This window comes from Heterocephalus glaber, unplaced genomic scaffold, assembly GCF_053883595.1.
Source record: "Heterocephalus glaber isolate CG9 unplaced genomic scaffold, H.glaber_assembly_v1.0 deba00001761, whole genome shotgun sequence".
In the NCBI taxonomy this organism is placed as follows: domain Eukaryota; kingdom Metazoa; phylum Chordata; class Mammalia; order Rodentia; family Bathyergidae; genus Heterocephalus; species Heterocephalus glaber.
The window spans coordinates 695,174-714,861 of record NW_028258458.1 but is presented as its reverse complement, the minus strand read 5'-3'; the positions used below and the strand labels follow the sequence as shown (position 1 = coordinate 714,861).

General features: G+C 49.6%; 1 protein-coding gene across 1 annotated transcript; it reads left to right on the top strand.

The window, feature by feature from the left end:
* The first annotated feature begins 15,198 nt into the window (after window positions 1-15,198).
* On the top strand, window positions 15,199-19,465 carry Nfilz (NFIL3 like basic leucine zipper). Its single transcript, XM_021245250.2, has 2 exons — window positions 15,199-15,530; window positions 15,837-19,465. The coding sequence occupies exon 2, from the start codon at window positions 15,852-15,854 to the stop codon at window positions 16,683-16,685; it is 834 nt and encodes a 277-aa protein (XP_021100909.2). The 5' UTR covers window positions 15,199-15,530; window positions 15,837-15,851; the 3' UTR covers window positions 16,686-19,465.
* The last annotated feature ends 223 nt before the right edge of the window (window positions 19,466-19,688 follow it).

The window sequence follows — 19,688 nt, the reverse complement described above, 5'->3', positions numbered from 1 at the left end:
TCCACCCATCTTCCTGTAGGTGATGTGGTTTTGTTCCTTTTCATGGCTGAGTAGTAGTACTCCGTTGTGTACCCAGTCTACATTGGCTTTATTCTTTCACCTGTTGAAGGCCTCTAGGCTGATGCCATGGCTTAGCTGTTGTGCATAGGCCTGCAGTCCACCTTCTTATGTTTCTCTCTTTGCCTTTTCCTGTAGTCAGGGTCCCACTTCCGTGTTCCACACCCCCCCCCCCCATGGGGATGGACCCGTGCCCTTTGCCCCGAGCTACACCCCAGCCCTTTCCTTACTTTTTATTTGGAGACAGGGCTCCACCAAGTTGCCCGGGCTGGGCTTGAACTTGTGATCCTCCTGCCTCAGCCTCCCAGAGCGCTGGGATGCCAGGTGTGCCCAGCCAGTCCTGTCTCTCGACCTCTCCGTGGGTGTTGCCCCCAGCCCAGCCCTGTCCCCTTTGGCGCAGTGTGGTTACCTGAAGTTCAGCAGCCCCCCTAGGGCACAAGTGAACGACTTGGAAAAGCACCCTGTGCCCTTGGTCCTCCTGGGGGATGACGCCCACCCGCATGCACTGGGCCGTGTCCTGGGAGCGGCTGTCAGGAGCCCGGTTGGCATCTGTCCTCAGGGGCCGGTTTTTGTGGAGCCTGGGTTGCAAAGACAGACAGCAGGGGTTGAATATCCTTCATCCACAATCCTTGGGACCGAGCGTTTCCGATTGTGGATATTTTCCAGAGTTGGGACTATGTGAAGGTGCGTCCTGAGAGAGAGATCTTGAGGGATGGAACTAAATCGAAACAAACACGGTAGCGCACACCTGCGATCCCAGCGATTGGGAGCCTGAGGCAGGAGGCTTGCCGTGAGTTTGAGGCCAGCCTGGGCTACGAAGGGAGACCCTGTCTCAAAACACAAAGAAACCAAAAGCAAAACAACACAGGAAATGGACTTGTAATTCCTGTACACCTTGTACCTACGGCCTGTAGGTCAGTTTATACCTTTTCAATGATTTTGTGCCTAAAAGAAAGTTGCATGACAGGACATTTTCCATTTTTGATCTCATGTCAGCGCCCAGTGAGTTTCCTGTGCGGGAGCATTTTGGATTTTTAGATTGGGCACTTGTCCGGTGTAGACGTAGATGCTGGCTCTGTCTCTTGGCCTCGCTGTCTCTCTCTGTCTCTCCTGGCTTGCTCCTCCCCTCTCTGGCCAGGCCCGGTTTCCCAACTGTGAGGCTGAAGCCTTCGGGGTTTGGCAGGTGCAGGAGGCCCGGGGGTTCTTTCCTGGGTGAATGAGGTGGGCTCTCAGTGTCCGGAGAGGGGTGCAGCCACACAGACATCTTGGGGAAAGGTGATCCAGGCAGAGGGAGCCAGCAGAGCAAAGGCCCTGGGGCAGGACTGTGACTGGCATGCTGGAAGGGCAGCGGGGAGCCCTTGTGGCTGGAACAGAGAGGGGGGGAGTGGGGGGGGGGTCCAGGCCTACCTGGGACGCCTGTCTTTGTAACCTAGAAACAGTTATGGGACTCTTCTAAAGCAGGGCTTTTTTTTTTGTACCGGGGATCAAACTCAGGACTTTGCGCTTTCAAAGCAGGCGGACCACTGAGCTAAATTCCCAGCCCTAGCAGGGCTTTTTGTTGTTGTTTTTTTGAGACAGGGTCTCGCTATGTAGCCCGGGCTGACCTTGAACTCAAGGTGATCCTCCTGGCTCAGCTTCTCCAGGGCTGGGCTCACAGGCATGTGCCCCCACACTCAGCTAACATAGAGCTTCTTATGTACACAACTTTGAGTTTTGCGGGGGCTGGATACTGATTTCCTGGAGGGCCGCGCTGTGTGTTGTGGCGTTGCTGACAGCAGCCCTGGTCTCTGGTCAATAGCTGCCTGTTGAATCCCTAAGTTGTGAGAAGCAGATATGTCCCCAAATTCCATATGCATTCATTCATGTAGCACCTACTAGGTGCCAGGCCCTGTGGTGGAGAAGCACCAGGGAGAAGAGACATGGGTTTGACTGTAAAATTACGGTGCCACTAAAGGTAAAATGTGGAAATAACATTCACTACGTGCCTACTAGGGGCACTTGAGCTGCCTGGGGACATCAGCGAGGGCTTCCTGGAGATCAGAGGTCAGGAATGGTGAGCAGGAGAGGTGGGGGCAGGGCTACAGGCTGCGGAGCTGCATGTGCAAAGGCCCTGGGGTCAGCCTGATGGGAGGGGAGGCTGGTGTGGGTGGAGCTTGGCCAGGAGCAACTCCACCTGATCCCTGGGGCCCCTGGGTGGGGTGAGCCGTGCAGCTGTGCTCTGCTGAGGGTTGAATCAGGAAAGTGGTGTAATCTGATTGTGTGGTATAAAGATTCCCCGGCAGATTAGGGTTTGTGACGTGCTCAGCACAGGCCGTGCGGGCACCAGAAAGGCTTTGATGACACCAGTGGGTGTTTCAGGGATGCGAGGAGGGGCACAGGGTCCAGGCCCTGCCTGAGAGGGTCCCCGGGAGGCAGCTTCGGCTTCTCCGCTTTCCTAGGTGCCAGGGAGTGAGTGGCCCTGTGGTAGGGGCAGGACGGGCCCCAGGGAGGTGAGGGGGAGGTGGCTGAGATTGCAGCACCGGGACTTTGAGGGGCTGAACCCTGAGCCACGGTTTGGCCACCTGTTCTGCCCCATGGGGGCTCCAGAAGCTTCATCCTGGGTGTTGTGCTGAGATTTAAACAACATTGTTCACCTTTGTCCATTCACTCATTCATTCAACAAACAGTTACTAAGCATCCGCTGCGTACACTGTAGATGCAACGGGACCGTCTCAGGGCTGGTGCTCTAGTGGTGCAGGTGGACGCTACACGAATTTCTCATCCACTTTTATTTTTTTTCCAAGACTGAGGATTGAACCCAAGGCCTTCACACTGGGCTCCATTCCCAGCCCCCCCCCCCTTTTTTTTGGTACTGGGGATCAAACTCGGGTCCTTGTGCTTTCAAGGCAGGGGGCAGAATCCCCAGCCCTTTTTATCTTTTATTTTGAGACAGGGTCTCCTTAAGTGGCTAAATTGCACTCCTCCTGCCTCAGCCTCCCGAGTAGCTGTGATTACAGGCATGTGCCACCACGCCTGCCTCACAGCCACTATTTTAAGGCTAAATATATTCCATGCTCTATATCTCCCAGTGTCTTTGTACATTCTTCTTGCAGCGTAGATAAAGTTTGTGTCTGTACCTTGGTTATCGTGGGAGACGTGGGAGAGCCGGGTGAGGGCGGACAGACTTTAGATTTTTGCCTGGGAAGCCGGTAGTTTCCAGATGTGGGCTTTGATATGGGGGTGGAGAGAAGTTGAGGTGAGCGTGGGTTTTGGGGCTCAGCACTGGTGGGACAGAGCCTGAGGTGTGAAGGGGGCTGGGTGGGATTGTGGTCAGGGCAGGGGCTCAGTGTCGGCCCCGAGGAGAGGAAGGGGCTTGAGGCTTCTTCTTTTGGGGGGAGTGTTTCCATCTGGGGTGAAGAGAGGGAAAGGCACAGTCTGAGGGGCTCACAGGACCGGGAGCTGAGAAAACAGATTTTAAGGGGCTGGTACTGGGGGTTGAACCCAGGGCCATTGCACTGAGCTACATCCCCAGTCTTTTACAGTTTGTTTTTTTAAAAATTCTTGAGACAGCATCTTGTTAAATTACTAAGTTGCTCAGCGATTCTCCTGCCTCAGCCTCCCAGAGTTCAGGGAGCTGAGAATTTAATGGGGGAAGTGAATTTTGTCCCACAGGAGTTTCAGGAGGCGAGTTTCTATTGTGTGACACAACATTCCCTTCACATCAGACCCCGTGAGCTATGGGCACCTCCGTGGAGCTTTCGGGGTTCAAGAACTAATGGGACTAAGTCTGCAGACTGAGTTTGTACCTGGTTTACCTGGCCAACCTTTACAGCAGTCTTTTTTTTCCCTTCTCCTCTTAGGTTTACTGATGACTTAAATTTTTTTTATGACTTAAAAATTTAAAATATGTTCAGCCTATCTGTCCATCAACGGATGAATGGATAATGAAAATGTGATGTTTATACACCATGGAGCACTACTCTGCCATAAAGAAGGATCAACTTGTATCGTTTGTAGGAAAATGGATGCACCTTGAGACCAGAATGTTAAGTGAAATAAATCAGACGCACAAGCTTAAAGCATGATTTCTTATATGAGAAACCCAAAATATTAAATTAAAGAGCAAAATAACATATAATAGGAAACAGGGAGATAGATTTTTGGCAAAAGAGACCAAGAGATAGGGGGAGGGGAGAAAGGAGATGAAAAAGAATGAAGCTTCGTTCCCTCCATGCACCAGCTCCCCTCGAGGAATACGATCATCGTGCCTTGCAAACGTGGACTAATACAATATAAATTTCTTTTTTTGGTACTGGGGATCGAGCTCAGGTTCTTGCGTTTGCACAGCAGGCGGCGAAACCACTGAGCTAAATCCCCAGCCCCATACAATATATACTTAAATGTTTTAGTGTGTGTGTGTGTGTGTGTGTGTGTGTGTGTGTGTGTGTGTGTGTTTTGGTACCGGGGACTGAACTCAGGACCTTGCACTTGCGAGGCTGGCGCGGTGCCACTGAGCTAAATCCCTGGCCCTATTAGTGTGTGTTTTGATACGTGCTGGTCACACTCATTGTGGGGAGCTGGTACGTGGACATATTGCTTTCTTTGTTTTTGCTTTTTTGAGACAGGATCTTGCTATGTAGCCCAGGCTGGCCTCGAACTCACGGAGATCCTCCTGCCTCGGCCTCCCAAGGGCTGGGCTTATTTGCTGCCTTTTGATCCTCTCGGTCCTCCCTACCCTCTCTCTCTCCCTCCTTTCGGTCCCCCGGTCTAATCTTGTGCCCCTCAGGTATCTGCAGAGGACCGGGCGGAGGCGCGGAGGGGCGGCGCCCTTCCCCAGCGTGGCCCCGGCGGACACCCTCACTTCCTGCCGTCAGCTGGGCTGCGGCCGGGCCGAGGTGCTGGCGGCTTCCGCTCTGCCCGGGCCGGGCGGCAGGGGGCGGGCGCCAGGGTCCCACGGCTCCCCCAGTGCCGCCCCCTTTACCCCCGAAATCCGCGTTCCCACCCGGGCTTTTCGGTTTTAGAGATCGGTTTCGCTGGGAGCTTTCGGGGGCCAGGAGCTCGCTCATTGCGAGAGTGCGGGGCCCCCAAGCGCTTCCAAGGAATGGGCTGGGCTCCCCGGGCGTGGGAAACGCGCCAGGCCGGCCTCCTTCTGAGTCACAGGGCCGCCTCGCCGCCCGCGCGTGGGGGAGGAGAGCGTTTTCTTCATCCCCGCGCCCTTCACTCTGGCCGGAGGCGGGGTGGGGACCCGAGCGACGCGGACCCACAGAGCTGGTTTCCAACTTCCGGCTTGCGTACGGCCGCTGACGGCAGCTCCCAGCTCCCAAGGCAGCCTCTGCCGGGGTGTGAGTTGCAGTTTAGAAAATTCTGTCAGGTGCTGGTCCACACCTGCACCTCAGTCCCTCCTCTTCAGGACCACACAGAGCTCTCCCCTTTCCAAGCATTTCGCACTTCCTGGATTTAGTCTAATGTCCCCCCCCCCCTCCCCCGGGGGTCCTGTGGACCTGGGGGCAGCCTCAGGGTGATTGTTAAGGTGGTGTCTGCTGGACTGGAATGGGTCCCGCGGGGCTTCCTGAACAGCTGACTGCCAAGCTGAGTGCTGGGGGGAAACGGGATTCGGCTCAGGGAACGGGGCGGTGGAGAATCGTACCCAGGGCGCGAGTCCCATCTGTTACCTGTTTTCGACTGCTTTGCTAGGAAGCATCTTACACCTCCACCTTCCACGTACCCAGCGCCCGCCTCACCGCATCCTTGCCAACGCCGAGTTTTATCGCTTTTTAAATCTCTGCAGTTTCAGTGGGAAAACCGTTCTCTCATCACCGCAAGCGTTCCCTGGTGAGGGTCAGGGCACACAGTGTCTCCTGCTGTCCCGTGCACAGATACCACTGCTTCCTCGTGAGTGTGAAGAGGCCCGATGCCCACTTGTTGGTCCGTGGCGGTCACTTCTCTCTTCCTCCTCCTCCTAGAGCAGAAGGCAAGTTGTGGCTGCCCTTTGGCCATGTGGGTGGGGAGCAATGCTGCAGAATTTTAGGCCTGGTTCCTCCCTCTCCTTTGATTCTTCTCGTCTTCTTAAGAAAATTTTCCTTTCAAAGTTTTAATTTCTGTGCTGGGCGTGGTGGTGCACGCCTGTAATCCTAGCACTTGGGAGGCTGAGGCCGGAGGATTGCTGTGAGTTCCAGGCCAGCCTGGGCCACATAGTGAGTTCAAGGCTGGTCTCGATTACAGAGGGAGACCCTGTCTCAAAAAACCAAAAAAAAAAAAGGGGCCGGGGATTTGACTCAGTGGTTCTGCCGCCTGTCTTGCCAGTGGTCCTGAGTTCTATCCCCGGTACCAAAAAAAAAGAAAAAAAAGTTTTAATTTTTCTTCTGTTGGCCACTTGGTAATTGTACCTATTTAGAGGTACAATGTGATTTCTTTTTTTTCTTTTTCCCCTCAGTACCGGGGATTGAACTCAGGACCTTGCACTTGTGAGGCAGGTGCGGTGCCACTGAGCTAAATCCCCCGCCCCCAGTGTGATTTCTTTTTGAGACAGGGCCTCATTCTCAGGATGGCTGTGACTTTGTGGGTATCCTCTGGGCTCAGCCTCCTGCTTGCTGGGATTACAGGTATATGCCATCATGCTCAGCTACAATGTGATCTTTTGATACATGGTGCCATGATCAAATTAGGGTAATTAGTACATGCATCGCCTCGGATGCATTTAGTGTTGTGTGTTGGGCACTTCTAAATCCTCCTTTCTAGCTATTTTGAAATATGCAATCCATTACTAGCTATAGTCAGCCTACTGTGCACTTAGAACTTGCGATCCTCCTGCCTCAGCCTCCCAGAGTGCTGGGATTATAGGCATGTGCCACCATGCCTGTGTATCTAACTGTATTTTTGTACCTGTTATTCAACTTCCTTGATTCTCTTCCCCAGCCTCTGGTAACCACTGTTCTACTCTCTACTTTTGTGGTGTCAACTTTGGTGGCTTTCACATATCAGTGAGGACAGGTGGACTTTGTCCTTCTGGGCCTGGCTTAATTCACTTTACGGGATGAACTCATTTTGGAGCTGAAGACTTGAGCTCAGAGAGGCTAAGTTGTAAACCTGGCATCCCATTGGCTGTTTGTCATAGTTTCACTCAACCAACTCCTCTCCTGACATTAAGATTTAATTAAATTCTAGTTTGGTGGTGGTGGGGATGTCTCTACCATTTTCTCACCCTGCCTAGTTGGGAGATGGACCAGTCATTCCTCATTGAGGGGAGGCCGTGCAGTCCAACTCAGCACCAGGCTCATAGGGCAGGGCAAGAAAAGAAAAGCAGAAGAGGGAGGGGAAGCCCCCCAACTCTTAGAAAAATACAAGTGGCCCCAAGGCTCCTGAATTATGCGCTGGTTCAGCGGTTAAGCTCAGGGTCCAGGTTCCAGTTCTATCTTTGGCAGCAAACCCTCTATGACCTTGGAAATTCCTTTCCCAGCTCTGGGTCCTGATTTCTCCTTCTATTAGTCAACCCATCTGTTGCGATTTCTAGCAAACACATATATCTGAGCTCTAACTACCCGTTGTATCTACCCATTTTTGTTTCATAACCTTCTCTTCTTGTTTCATGGCTATGTTCCTTCTTTATTTTTTGGAGTCTCTTAATAGATTCTCTGTAAAGCTCACTTATGAGTTCACTGATATTCTTGTTTCCTTAGATGTCAGTTCTGTCAGCTGGGGAGTCTGTGTGAACTCCATGAATTGGTCATGAATTCCTCATCTTCCCTAAGTTATTTATCCTTGGTCAGTCTTCTGAATTTGTGTCTTCTTGGCCTCACACATCAGGGGACCCTGAACTTTGTGTGTGTGTGGTGTGTGTGTGTACTTCAGATTTTGTTACTGGGCATCTCCTCTCTGGTCTCTGGTTCAAGTTAGCATTTTCTTATCATGTTTCAATGGTTGGAGAGGAAAGGGAAGGTTTTGATGTGTGGTCCGCCATCTTGAATGGAAGTTCAATTTCCTCACCATAAATGGATACAGTTGTGTTGAGTGCGCTCCAAGGTTTTCACAGATATTTTCTCTTTTTTTTTTTGTACTGGAAATTGAACTCAGGACCTTGCGCTTGTCAGGCAGGCAGTGGCACCACTGAGCTAAATCCCCGCCTCTTTCACAGATATTTTCAATACAGATAACACAAGCATCTGGCAGCAGAAATCTAGAGGGAGAGATTTCTAACAACAACAACAACAACAACTACCACCAAAACTAGACCCACAGATTATGCTCTATTATTATGTACAGGACCTACCATATATAACCTCATTTCTTCTTCCATAACCAACTGCGCAGGAACTACTGATGACGCACTACAAGCCCCAGAGGTAACCTGAGCTGCCCAAGCACACTCAGTTAGGAGAATTATTATTATAATTATTATTATTATTTCAGTATTGGTGCTTGAACCCAGGGCCTTTGCACTGAACTACATCCCCGGCACTTTTTATTTTTTATTTTGACACAGAGTCTCACTGAGTTGTCCATGTAGGACTTGAACTTTCGATGCTCCTGCTGGGATCACAGGCCTGCACCATTGTTCCTGGCTTAGCTAGGAGAATTTGAACCACTTAGCTATGTGGTTTCTGGTCTCCTTTTCCCCCCTGTGGAGATAAACCTCTACTTTTTGGAGGCGCTACATGAACTCAAACCTCTTCTTCGGGAGAAGTGGGAATAGCCAGGAAGGCTGCGCCTGGTCTGTTAGGAGCCTGTTGTACCCGGACGTTGGCTGTGCTCCATCAGGCAGGTCCCAAGCCTTTGTAGAGTCTTGGTTTCCATTTGTCAAATCAGGATAACTGTTGGTGGGTGGCAGTGAGTGGAAAGGGAGACATTGCATATGCCTGGCACATAGCAGTTGCTCAATAAACGTGGCTTTTCTTTGGCGGCTGGAGTGGAGATGAGGGAATGTGAGCACGGAATCGAATTACCATGTGATTCAACAATCCCACTACCTGGTATTCATCCAACGGAATGGAATCGGGAAGTGGAAGAGATATCCACACAGAGTTTGTTACGGCACAGCATGGTTCAAAATGTGGACTCAGCCTAAACGTGGAAGTCATTTCTAACAATGGGATTAATGGGTGAACAGATAAGGAAAATGTGATGTAGATACCAGACGGAATGCTACTCAGCCATAACAAAGAATGAAATTCTGACCTTATAAACCAGGGAGTCCAAATTTCTGATGAAGAAATAAACCAGGCACAGAGAGACAAATACCACATAATCTCACTCATATGTGGATTCTAAAAAAAAAAAAGCTGATTGTATAGAAATTGAGAGTGGATTAGTGGTTACCTGAGGGTAGAGAGGGGAGGGAGGAGACAGGGATGACAGAGGTTGGTCAACAGGTACAAAATTACAATGGAGAGGAAGACTCAGTTTGGAGGCTCTGTAGCTAGTAGAGTAATAGCCAACAATAAGGGAGTGTGTATTTCAGAATAACTAGATCAGAGTGTGCGCACCACACGGAAATGATAAATAAAGTATGTGAGTTCGGGGATATTTTAACACCATGTCTTGATGTCTTACATTTGATTCTTTTTTTTTTTTTTTTTTTTTTTGGTACCAGGGATCGAACTCAGGACCTTGCGCTTGCGAGGCAGGCGGCAGAAACACTGAGCTAAATCCCCGGCTACATTTGATTCCTGTATCAAAACACTGCACTGCACTCCATCCAGGATGCACAAGTATGTGTTCAATAAAAAAGAAAGCTTAGAGCACAGGGTCCAGAGTTCGATCCCGGGAGGGCGGGTAGAGAAGAAAGCGGAGGAAAAGAATGGCACGGGAAGAGATCCAAGGCTAGTCCAGTGCTCACCACCGAGCCGCAGCCCCACTCGGCTTGCGAGCATGGATTTGATCGGCATTCCAGGCAAACAGTTTGCAGGCCGCAGAGAGCTCATCCGGCCGGGGCCGGACAGCTGATTCTGGAAAGAGAGAGCTCTCCAGGTCCCCAGAGAACCAAGGGGAGAATCGACGGCTCCCCTTCCAGGGAGGCTGTGGAGCCTGGGGGGAGTAGGCGGGGCAGACCCCTTTCCGGTCTCCTCTCCGCTCCAGCCTGTCCCACCCACCTCCGGCCCTTCCCCCGCCCCCCCGGGCCTGCTCTTCCCCTGTGACCACCGGAAGGACGGCCCAGCTTGCAGCTCCTCTTTTCTAAATAAACTCAGACAGCGCACTCTCTGCCGCCCCATCTGCTTTCCTGTTTCGGTGCAGGGGCCAGCGGCCGGGGGCTCAGGCAGGGACTGGGCAGCGAGACCGAGCCCCTCAGCCTCAGGCCCCAGAGAGCGCTCAGCGTGCCCTGCCCGGGTCTGACCACCCGCCCACGCGCAGCCTTCCTCCTCCGGATTTACACATTTTCTTTTCCTGCTCAGTGACACATGATAACTGTACGCGTGTAGGGGGGCACAGCGTGGTAATGGAACGCATGTATAAAATATGTACCGATCAAGTCAGGGCAATGAGCGCTTGCATCGCATTATCATTTCTTTGGGTTTGAAGCCTCTGAATACCTCTTTTTTAGCTCTTCATGAAATATCTAATAGGTTGTTGTGAATATAGTTATCAAATTGTGTGGTAGGACCTAGAACTCACTCTTCCCTGTGTTATTTTATTTTTATTTTTTTGTTTTTTGGTACCGGGGATCAAACTCGAGACCTTGCGCTTGTGAGACAGGCAGCAGAACCACTGAGCTAAATCCCCAGCCCTTCTTTCTTTTTTTTTTTTTTTTGGTGCCCGGGATTGAACTCGGGTCCTTGCGCTTACAGGGCAGGCAGTGGCACCACTGAGCTAAATCCCTGGCCCCTAGCTTCTTATAATTTTATGATTATTCTGGAGAGGCTGAAATTGATAAATCTATTAAAATCAAAAGTCCTCTAGTACATTAAAATAATACCAATGCCATTCTGATTTCATATGAAAAAAATCAATGTTTTAAACATCTTCATTTCTTCACATAAGTGATTAAGAAAATTTAACTGAGAGGAAAAATATAATAATAGAATAGTCCATTAAATAGAAAATATAGTGAGCTAAGTCAACGTCAGTTTTTTTAAAGAAACAAGTTAATACACGCAAGAGCACTGTTTCTTCTCCACTTGAATAGGAAAGTGAAACAAAATTAGCATTTGACTCCATAATTCCATTACTTATTACACTTCTAAGTGGTTCAGTATCTCCAAAAGTACACCTGTCATTGTTTTAATGCACATACATACATACATATGTACACACACACATTTGTTTTATTATTATTATTATTATTATTTTATGTCTAAAGACCGTTTAGCTTGGTCAATCATATTCCAAGTATGGTAAAGAAAGAGTTACTAAAAATACTGCTGGTGTTCAGTTAGAATTAAAGGACTTCGGGGAAAATGAAATAATATGATACAGGTGAAGTGTACACGGGATTTACATTTTCCATTACCCCTAGATATAAACAGACATTCAAAAATCAACACAAACTCTGTGTGTTATTCAAAATATTGCAGCTGCAAGAAAGGCAACTTTAAATTAATAGCTAGGGGAAAATCAAGTTTTGGTGGAGGTAAACAGAAGTGACAGTTTTTGATTTGCACTTTTGTAAAGCTCATTTATACCTGGTAAACCAGGAACCAAATGCAGGACAATGAAGTCCTCTGCTTCTTTTGGCTATAATGACACACGCATTTTATACTTGTAGGAGAGTGTAGTTATTTTTCAAGAGAAACTGATATTTAAGCTCATGGGCCTGATTTAGTTCACTTGATGTGTCTCAAGGTGCATCCATTCTCCTACATACGACTGAGGTTTATCCTTCTTTACAGCAGAGTCCTGTGCTGTGCTACTCTGTTCTCTTCTTCAGTGAGATCAGCCTTCTTAGCTTCCACATGAATGCGATCGTGTGTGCAGTATTTGTCTTTCTGTGCCTGGGTTATTCCACTTAGCACAATACCCTCAGGTTCATCTATGTTTTCCCAAATGATAAGATTTCATTCTTTTTCAAAGAAATGGCTGAGTGTCCCACTGTGTACATGGACCACACTTTCTTTATCTATTTATGTCATGGGCACTACGATTGATTCTGTATCTTGCCTATGGTGACCAGTGCCACAGTGAATATGCAAGGGCAGGCGTCTCTCCCACACTCCGATCTCACCCCTCTGGACACATACCCGGAGTGAGAAAGTAGAGCATATGGTGAATCTACCTGGCTTGGCTTTCGGAGACCCCTAGTCGAGGCCCCCTCCTGTCCAATCCAGCTGTGGCCCAGCCTGTCTGTGAGGTTTCTTGCTTTTCCTGTTCTCTCCCCAGAACCAGAGTGGGAACTTTCAGATGCTGGTCTCCAAGCCTGAGGCCAGCCTGAGGCCTCCCAAATATTCATAAATTTAATGGTTGATTCCAAACAACATCTGTGTATTTATTGGTTCATTAAAAAAAAATCGGTGTATTTATTGACTCATTGCAAAAAGCATGCATGGATCCCAGAGTATTTAGTGGAGCATAAATATTTTAGGTGCAAATAACTTTGAGGACATCTAAATCAAACACAACTGAAACTTCTTATTTTTTGCAGGACTCTCAGAGCCTTTAATTTACTTTGTCAGTCCCCCTTTGAATAAGGTATGCGGTATTTTTCAAATGTTTTCGTCCTTTTTTCTTCTTTTCTTTTGGAGCTAAGCACACTTGGCATCGTACATAGTTCCTGAGAACTCACCTTGGGAAAGGAATACGTAGGCTCGTGGTCAGAGTTCCTGAAATGTTGGTATTTGACTGGCTGTGCCTTTGTCCTGCTACAAGCATGATCCGCATTATCTTTTCTTTCCTGGGCACTTTTTATTAGTCTACATTTGTGATACATGAGTCCATTTCTCTTGGGGAATTTACAGAGACAAGTTGGATCTCAATCAGTTTTACTTCCCTTTCTCCTCCCCTCCCTCTTGTCTTCCTCATCCTTGATGCACTCCCCATCTACACAAAGTCTGCCTCCCTGTTTCCCATCGCCTTTCTTTTATTTTTCTCTTTACGTAGAGACCATGCGACATTTAACCTTCTGTGTCTGACTTATTTCGTGATCTGAATTATCTCCTGCAGCCTCAGGAACTGAGGTCAAAAATAAAAGACTAAATGCAAAGGAGAGCATTAGAGGGCCGGGGATTTAGCTCAGTGGTTTTGCCGCCTGCTACTCAAGTGCAAAGACCCGAGTTCGATCCCTGGTACCCAAAAAAAAAAAAAAGGAGAGCATTAGAGAAGAAAAATACTCAAGAAATCCGAGAAAGCTACTACAGTTTGCCTTAAAATTAAGTGCTAGCTGGGTATCTGTAATGCCAGCACTCTAGGAGGCTGAGGCAGAACTGTCACGAGTTTGAGGGCAGCCTGGGCAATGTAGTGAGTTAGCAGGACTCCGTCTCAAACAAACAAACAAACAAACAAACAAAAAAGGAGAGGGGAGCTAGAGAGGTAGCTCAGTGCAAAGACCTTGGGTTCAATCCCTAGTATTGCAAACCAACCAACCAGCTAACCACCAACCAACCAACCAAACAAACAAATAAACAAATAAAGCAAACACCTGGGAGCAAACAGTGAGCTCTGGAGGCTTCCATGGCTTTTGGCTGGCAGTTCAGCAGGAAGGTCAAAACCTTCCAGCTCTGAGTGAGGCTGTTTTTATTCATCTGTTCTTCACTGCTCACTGATTCATTCATTCATTCATTTCTTCACTCACTCAATGAACGTTTATTTACCACCTACTATTAATAAGCATAATGCTAGATACCAGGGATAAAATGGTAGACAAAAAAAGACCTACGAAAAAGAAGTTCCAGCCAGAACAACCACGCCAGTCATCAGCAGGCCCTCTTCTTGGAAATTTGTTCTTAATTCTCAGGCACAACCTTTGGACCCTGCCGCGGTTTTGCTCTTCCTGTTTTATATTAGAATCACAGACGGTGGTGACTTTCTAGTTGCAGGGAGCCCAGGTGATCCATAGAACCCAGATTTTTTGTGTTAGAATTTTCAGGAAAACCAGTGTGGGAAACTGGGCGGAAGCAGAGGGCATGGGTCTCTTCTGGCCCTGGGGCATCCCTGGGACATGGGGCATCTTATCTGGGCACCCCTGGGCGTTGGGGAGCATAATTTGACTTCCCCTTGCCCCCATCCTTACACTCTGGCTTTTCAGCATGGGAAGTTCTCAAGGATCACACCTGGGATTGAACTCTGGTCCTTGCGCTTGCGCAGCAGGCGGTGAAACCACTGAGCTAAATCCCTGGCCCAAGGATCAGATTTTTATTGATTTATTGGATGGACAGATGGATATGTAGGTGAATATGTAGATAAATAATGGAGTTGTGGAAGGATGATTTGAATAGAGGAGGGGTATTTATTGGATGAATAAAAGAAGGAAATGATGGATAGGTGGATGGGTGGAACCAATGAATAAATATATGGGTGGAGAGATGCCTAGTAAGGGCACAATATTATTATTTTTTAAATGAGGCGGTCAGTGAGTGAATGGACCTTTAGATGATGGATTTTTAGTCCTTTCTCTGTGGCCCATTCTGGGTAATTTATAAAAAGGAGAGGCTTATTTAGCTCATGGTCCTGGAAACCAGGGAGTCCCTGACAGTGGTGCTGGCACCTGCTTGGCATCTACTGAGGGTCATCTTGTTGCACAATAATATGGAAGAGCCAACCCCAGCACTCACAGAGGCTGAGGCAGGAGGATTGCAAGTTTGAGTCCAGCCTGGGCGACTTAGCAACTTAGCAAGATGCTGCCTCAAAACAAAAAGTAATAAAAGGGGCAGAGTATGTAGTTCAGTGTGAAGGCCCTGGGTTCAATCTCCAGTAAGGAAAAATATGGTAGAGGGCATTACCTGGTGAGACAGAGTGAAAATTCACTTTTATAACAAAGCCACTCCTTCAATAACCTATTAATCCACGAATCCATGAATGGATTAGACTATTCATGAGTGAAGGATTCTTGTGACTCAATCATACCCCAAATATCCCATCTGCAGATACCACTAACATATGAGATCGGAGATGCAGTTCTCCAAGTGTGGAATTTGGGGGATACATTTAAACTGTAATGGAATGATGGGCCAGTGAGTGGTAGAGCCAATGAACGAGTGTGCAATTTGCTGGGGAGGTGGATGGATGTTTGAGAGGGGCTGGGGGGTACCTGAGTGGGTGGGTGGGTGAATGGATGGATGGACACAGGGACAGTTGAGTGAATGCATGAGCGATTAGATCATCCATATACAAATGGGAAGTTGGATGGATGGATAGGCAGCTGCAAAATTCTGGCTGCAGAAGTTGATCTTGGGGGTGCGATCTAGGCACAGTTCAGATGAGTATCAGCTTGTTTTCTGATCCCCAACTTGACTGGCTTAACTCCCTGGCTAACACATTCTCTCTTTATAGGTTCAGCCTTCCTTTAGTCTCCAAGAAATTTACTCTGGATCTCAGATTAAGCCAAGCCCTTGACTTGTTTGCCAGCTTCAGTGGTAAGGAGAACACCCCGGCAGGAACCCGCGTGCTCTGAAGATACAGGGTCTCCATGGCCACTGTGGGTGCTCTCTTGCCTTTGCAGCCAGTGGCTTCTCTCTGGCAGCCTCAGCCCTCCTCCCGGGGCATCAAACCATCTGCCCTGCTTTCTCTCCGCTGCTCCGGTCTCTGTCTCCACGCTGGTCTCCAGCTGCACCTCCTACCTGCTGCCTCTCTTGGCGATGTCAGAGATGCAGGATAAATGAAAGGCAGGGTCGCTGGGGTCACCCTCCTGCCTGGTCCAAGACCTTTCTCCTCCTCCCTAGGGTCTACGGGCAGCCATGGATGTGGGTCTCTTGGACCTACCAGGTGGATCTCAGGTTCCCAGAAAGACTCTTTGGGGCAGTCGGGGCAGGGGCCCAGCCATGCGTCGGCAGCGAGAGTTCATGCCGGAGGAGAAGAAGGACACGGTTTACTGGGAGAAGCGGAGGAAGAACAACGAGGCGGCCAAGAGGTCCCGGGAGAAACGCCGCCTCAATGACGTGGCCATCGAGGGCAGGCTGGCTGCGCTGCTGGAGGAAAATGCGCTGCTCAGGGCTGAGCTGCGGGCCCTCAAGCTGCGCTTTGGCCTCCTGCCATCTTTCAGGGGCCCCCAGGCCTTGCCTCTGCAGGCTCTGCTCTGGGAGCCGCCCTGGTCCCGAGAGCCCTGCTCTGAACCACTCCTGTCTCTGCCTGGCTCCCGCGGCTGCCTCTTAACACCGTGTTCTCTGGAGTCTGGGATCCCGTGCTGCCAGGGCTGCCTGGTGGCTCACGGATGGACGGGCCTTGCTGCTTGTCCCAGATTCTCCCAGGAGCCCGCTGCCCCTGTCCCCAAGGGAACGGACATGCACCTGCAGGCGGCCCTCCCTGCTGCCCTCTTCCGCTGTCACCTCTTGGATGGGCCTGTGGGGCCCAGGCCAGAGCTGAAGCCTCGGTGGGGGCTGTGGTCACCTGTGCACTCTGGGTGCCAGGCCTCGGGGCCCTTAGACGTGCTGCTGACGCCCTCTGCAGATGCCACAGGGATTTCTCCTGGGGTGACCTGCCCTATGCTGGGGAACCTTCCCGAGGGGGTGGCTCAGCCTTCCCTTCCCCACAAACTTCGCATCAAATCCCAGGCTCTGGGCAGGGTGTGTTGAGGCTGGGAGGGCAGCCAGGGCTCCCTCCGAGGCTTCCCCTGGCAGGGTGGTTGGGACTGAACATGGGTTTGTCTGACAGGGGAGTGGCTTGGCCTTGACCAGCTTCCAGAGCCGGGCAAGTCTTGTAGGAAATAGGCTGTGCTGGCTGTCAGGGTGCACTTGCCAGTGTCCAGAACAGGTTTCTAGGCAGAGGAGGTAAGGTTCCATGTTTGTTTCAATCATAGCCTTTGCCTTGCCTTAAAATCTATGCTTTGGATTGTTCTTTTCTCCATCTGTCCGTCCATCCATCCATCCACCCACCCATTCATTCACTTATCCCTCATCTTTCCATCCGTCCATCTATTACCCATCCATTCATCATCCTTTTATTCATATATTCATTTAATCACTCATTCATGTGCTCACTCGTTCATCATTAACTTACTCACTCATTTAGCTACAGTTCATTTGTGTCCTCATCCACCCACTCATGGTCTTGAGATCCTCCCTTGGCTCTCAGCTTAGTGACAAGTGTGAGGACACCTTCCTGGCCTCTGAGTCCTCTCTGGGGTTGGGCACAGAAGGTCTGAGGAGAGACCTACCGAGGGCCACACCAACAGCAGAAATTGTGTCTCAGGGTGTTTGAGTCCTCACTTCTTGCGGTCCTCTTGAGGACTTGCTTACCACTCAGTTTGAGGAACCAATGTGTGACCCCCACCCCCACCCCGATGGCTTCCTCTTTGTCTTGGTTCAGGGACCTGAGCTGTTGGGACAGATCAGCCACAACTGTGTGTGTGGGGTCAGGGTCCTCTCCCTCCCCATCTGCTCCCTGACCTTTAGGACTAGGCATACATACCCAGCTGGGCAGGAGAAAGAGTCACTTGGCAGGGAGGGTCTCCAGAGCTCCTCCCCCCATCTCCCTGGCCAGCTGGGTCATCAGGGGGCATCAGAACAGCCCCCCAAGTTTGGGGGATGGGCTACTTCCCAGCCACGTTGGGTTGATCATGGTCACAAATGTATATGGGTGGGGACGTCCAGGGTGTCTCCTCACTGGTACAACTGAGAGCATTCTAGGCACAGACATAGCCCTGGCCAGTACCCTTATTCTGATTCAGGGCCAAGACTGGGCACATCTTGGCTCACTACCCCTGTCTTTGGCTGTCCAGTGGGAGCAGAGAGCAAAGTTCTGGCCAGGCCTCCCATTTTGCTGGTCATAGTTCGGCAGTCAGCTGGGGGCATTCAGCCAGCCCAGGGCTCATCCCAGGCTCCAGTACTTCCCTCAGGCGTGAGTGGGCTGAGGGCGCAGTGCTCTGCTTTCCTCCCTGCCTTTAGGCTTGGTTTGGAGACTCAGATCTCCTAAGAATGTCCTGGGGAGGCTAGACAGAAGGTCTGTCTGGCAAGGGTTGTCCCAGCCTGTCCCTCCCCAGCCAACTCCCCCAGCTGGAAATGGGGTAGCTTGTGGTGGGGGAGGTCCTGCTTGGCAAAGACCAGAGAAAGCTCTACCTGAGACAAATAAAAGAATTTCCACACCAGAAGGGGCCCCTTGAGTCTGCTGAGTGGCTATCCTGCCTCTGCTTGAATGTCTCTCAGAACAGGGAACACCCTCCAAAGGAAGCCACCATTTCCTCTCTTGGGCCAAAACCTACTTCTTGCAAATGTCTACCTCTGGTTTTGTTCCTAACACACACTCAGTCCCCCATCGCTGTTTCTTCCTTCCTCTTGGAAATGGCTGGGACAATGGACGAAGGCCCTAGGTCCCCCTTTCTGAAGTGGACACCACCACATTTAGCTCAGATAGTCTGAGAGCACAAACTCTCATTTATTCTGTATACAGCACTTCATACACAGCTCAGCACACAATAAGCATATGACACATGTCAACTCCTCTTTCTTCCATTCCCTTCATAGAAAGTTCTCGTGTTCCCAGACTCAGAGTAGGACTCTATCAGTGGAATGTCCTTTTGTTCTGCAAAATCCCTTCTCTTCTCTCTGGCCCAGTTCTTATTTTTTGTCAATGCTATTTACATATGATGACTCCTGAAACTGAATATGCATGTCAGAGATGTTGCATTTTAGAAAGACCTAACTCCAGTCATGGGGGCTGTGTGACTACACACACAGATATTACTGAATTGGAACATGAACTCAGTTTATTCATCAAGTATGTATTTTCAACAGCTTTTGAGCTCCTACTATGCATTAAGCAGGAACTGGGTGAGCAAAGTAGTGATCCAGGCAGAGGTTCATGGAAAGAAGTAGCTCACATGGATGTCTAGAACATTCACCCAAGATGTGTCGATTAGTCTCCTTTGTGCAGGACCGTGGGACCACAGGCATGGTCTCTGCTCTCCAAGAGCCACTGGGAAACTGGTAATTCTCCATGTCAGGTTTGTCATTGCCTTGGGGACTGAAATTTAGGACATTATGCAGCCACACGTTACTTCTCCTCGTCCACCCATCCTTCCAGGATAGTGGGGTCTTGCTGGATATAAACGCATAAAGTTCCCTTCCTGCTTCCAGTGTATCTGGTCATGTAGAATGTGCAATAAACATTGAGTGAGAGTGTCTGGCTGTTCTGGTCGATGATTCCCTGACTTGAGGATGCTGATGAACCTACATTTTTTTTGCCTTTCCCCCGAGGATTCTGAAACGCATCCTGATGGAACCCTATGTTGTCTGCATTCTCCATACTCAGGGTGGGGGGGTCCATGAGCCAGCAGCATCAGCATTGCCTCTTATTACAAATGCAGAATCTTAGGCTCCTTCCCAAACAGCTGAATCATAATTTGCCTTTTATAAGATTTCCCGGTGATCCACATGCCCATTAAAGTTTGAGAAGTCCTGATCCAGGGAAGGAGTTGCCAGGCATTTCCTGTTTGGCTTTGGGTGACAGACAGCCTCTGTTACAGCTACTCCATTTGGCCATCATAGCATGAAAGTAGCCATAGGCCAATAGCAACAGATAGCCATAGGTATGTTCCAATAAAACTTTATTGATAAAAGCAGATGTGGCCAGGCTTAGCC

Bases quoted from the DNA above. Each gene is read 5' to 3' on its own strand.
- Nfilz (XM_021245250.2), top strand. From the start codon at position 15,852: ATGGATGTGGGTCTCTTGGACCTACCAGGTGGATCTCAGGTTCCCAGA.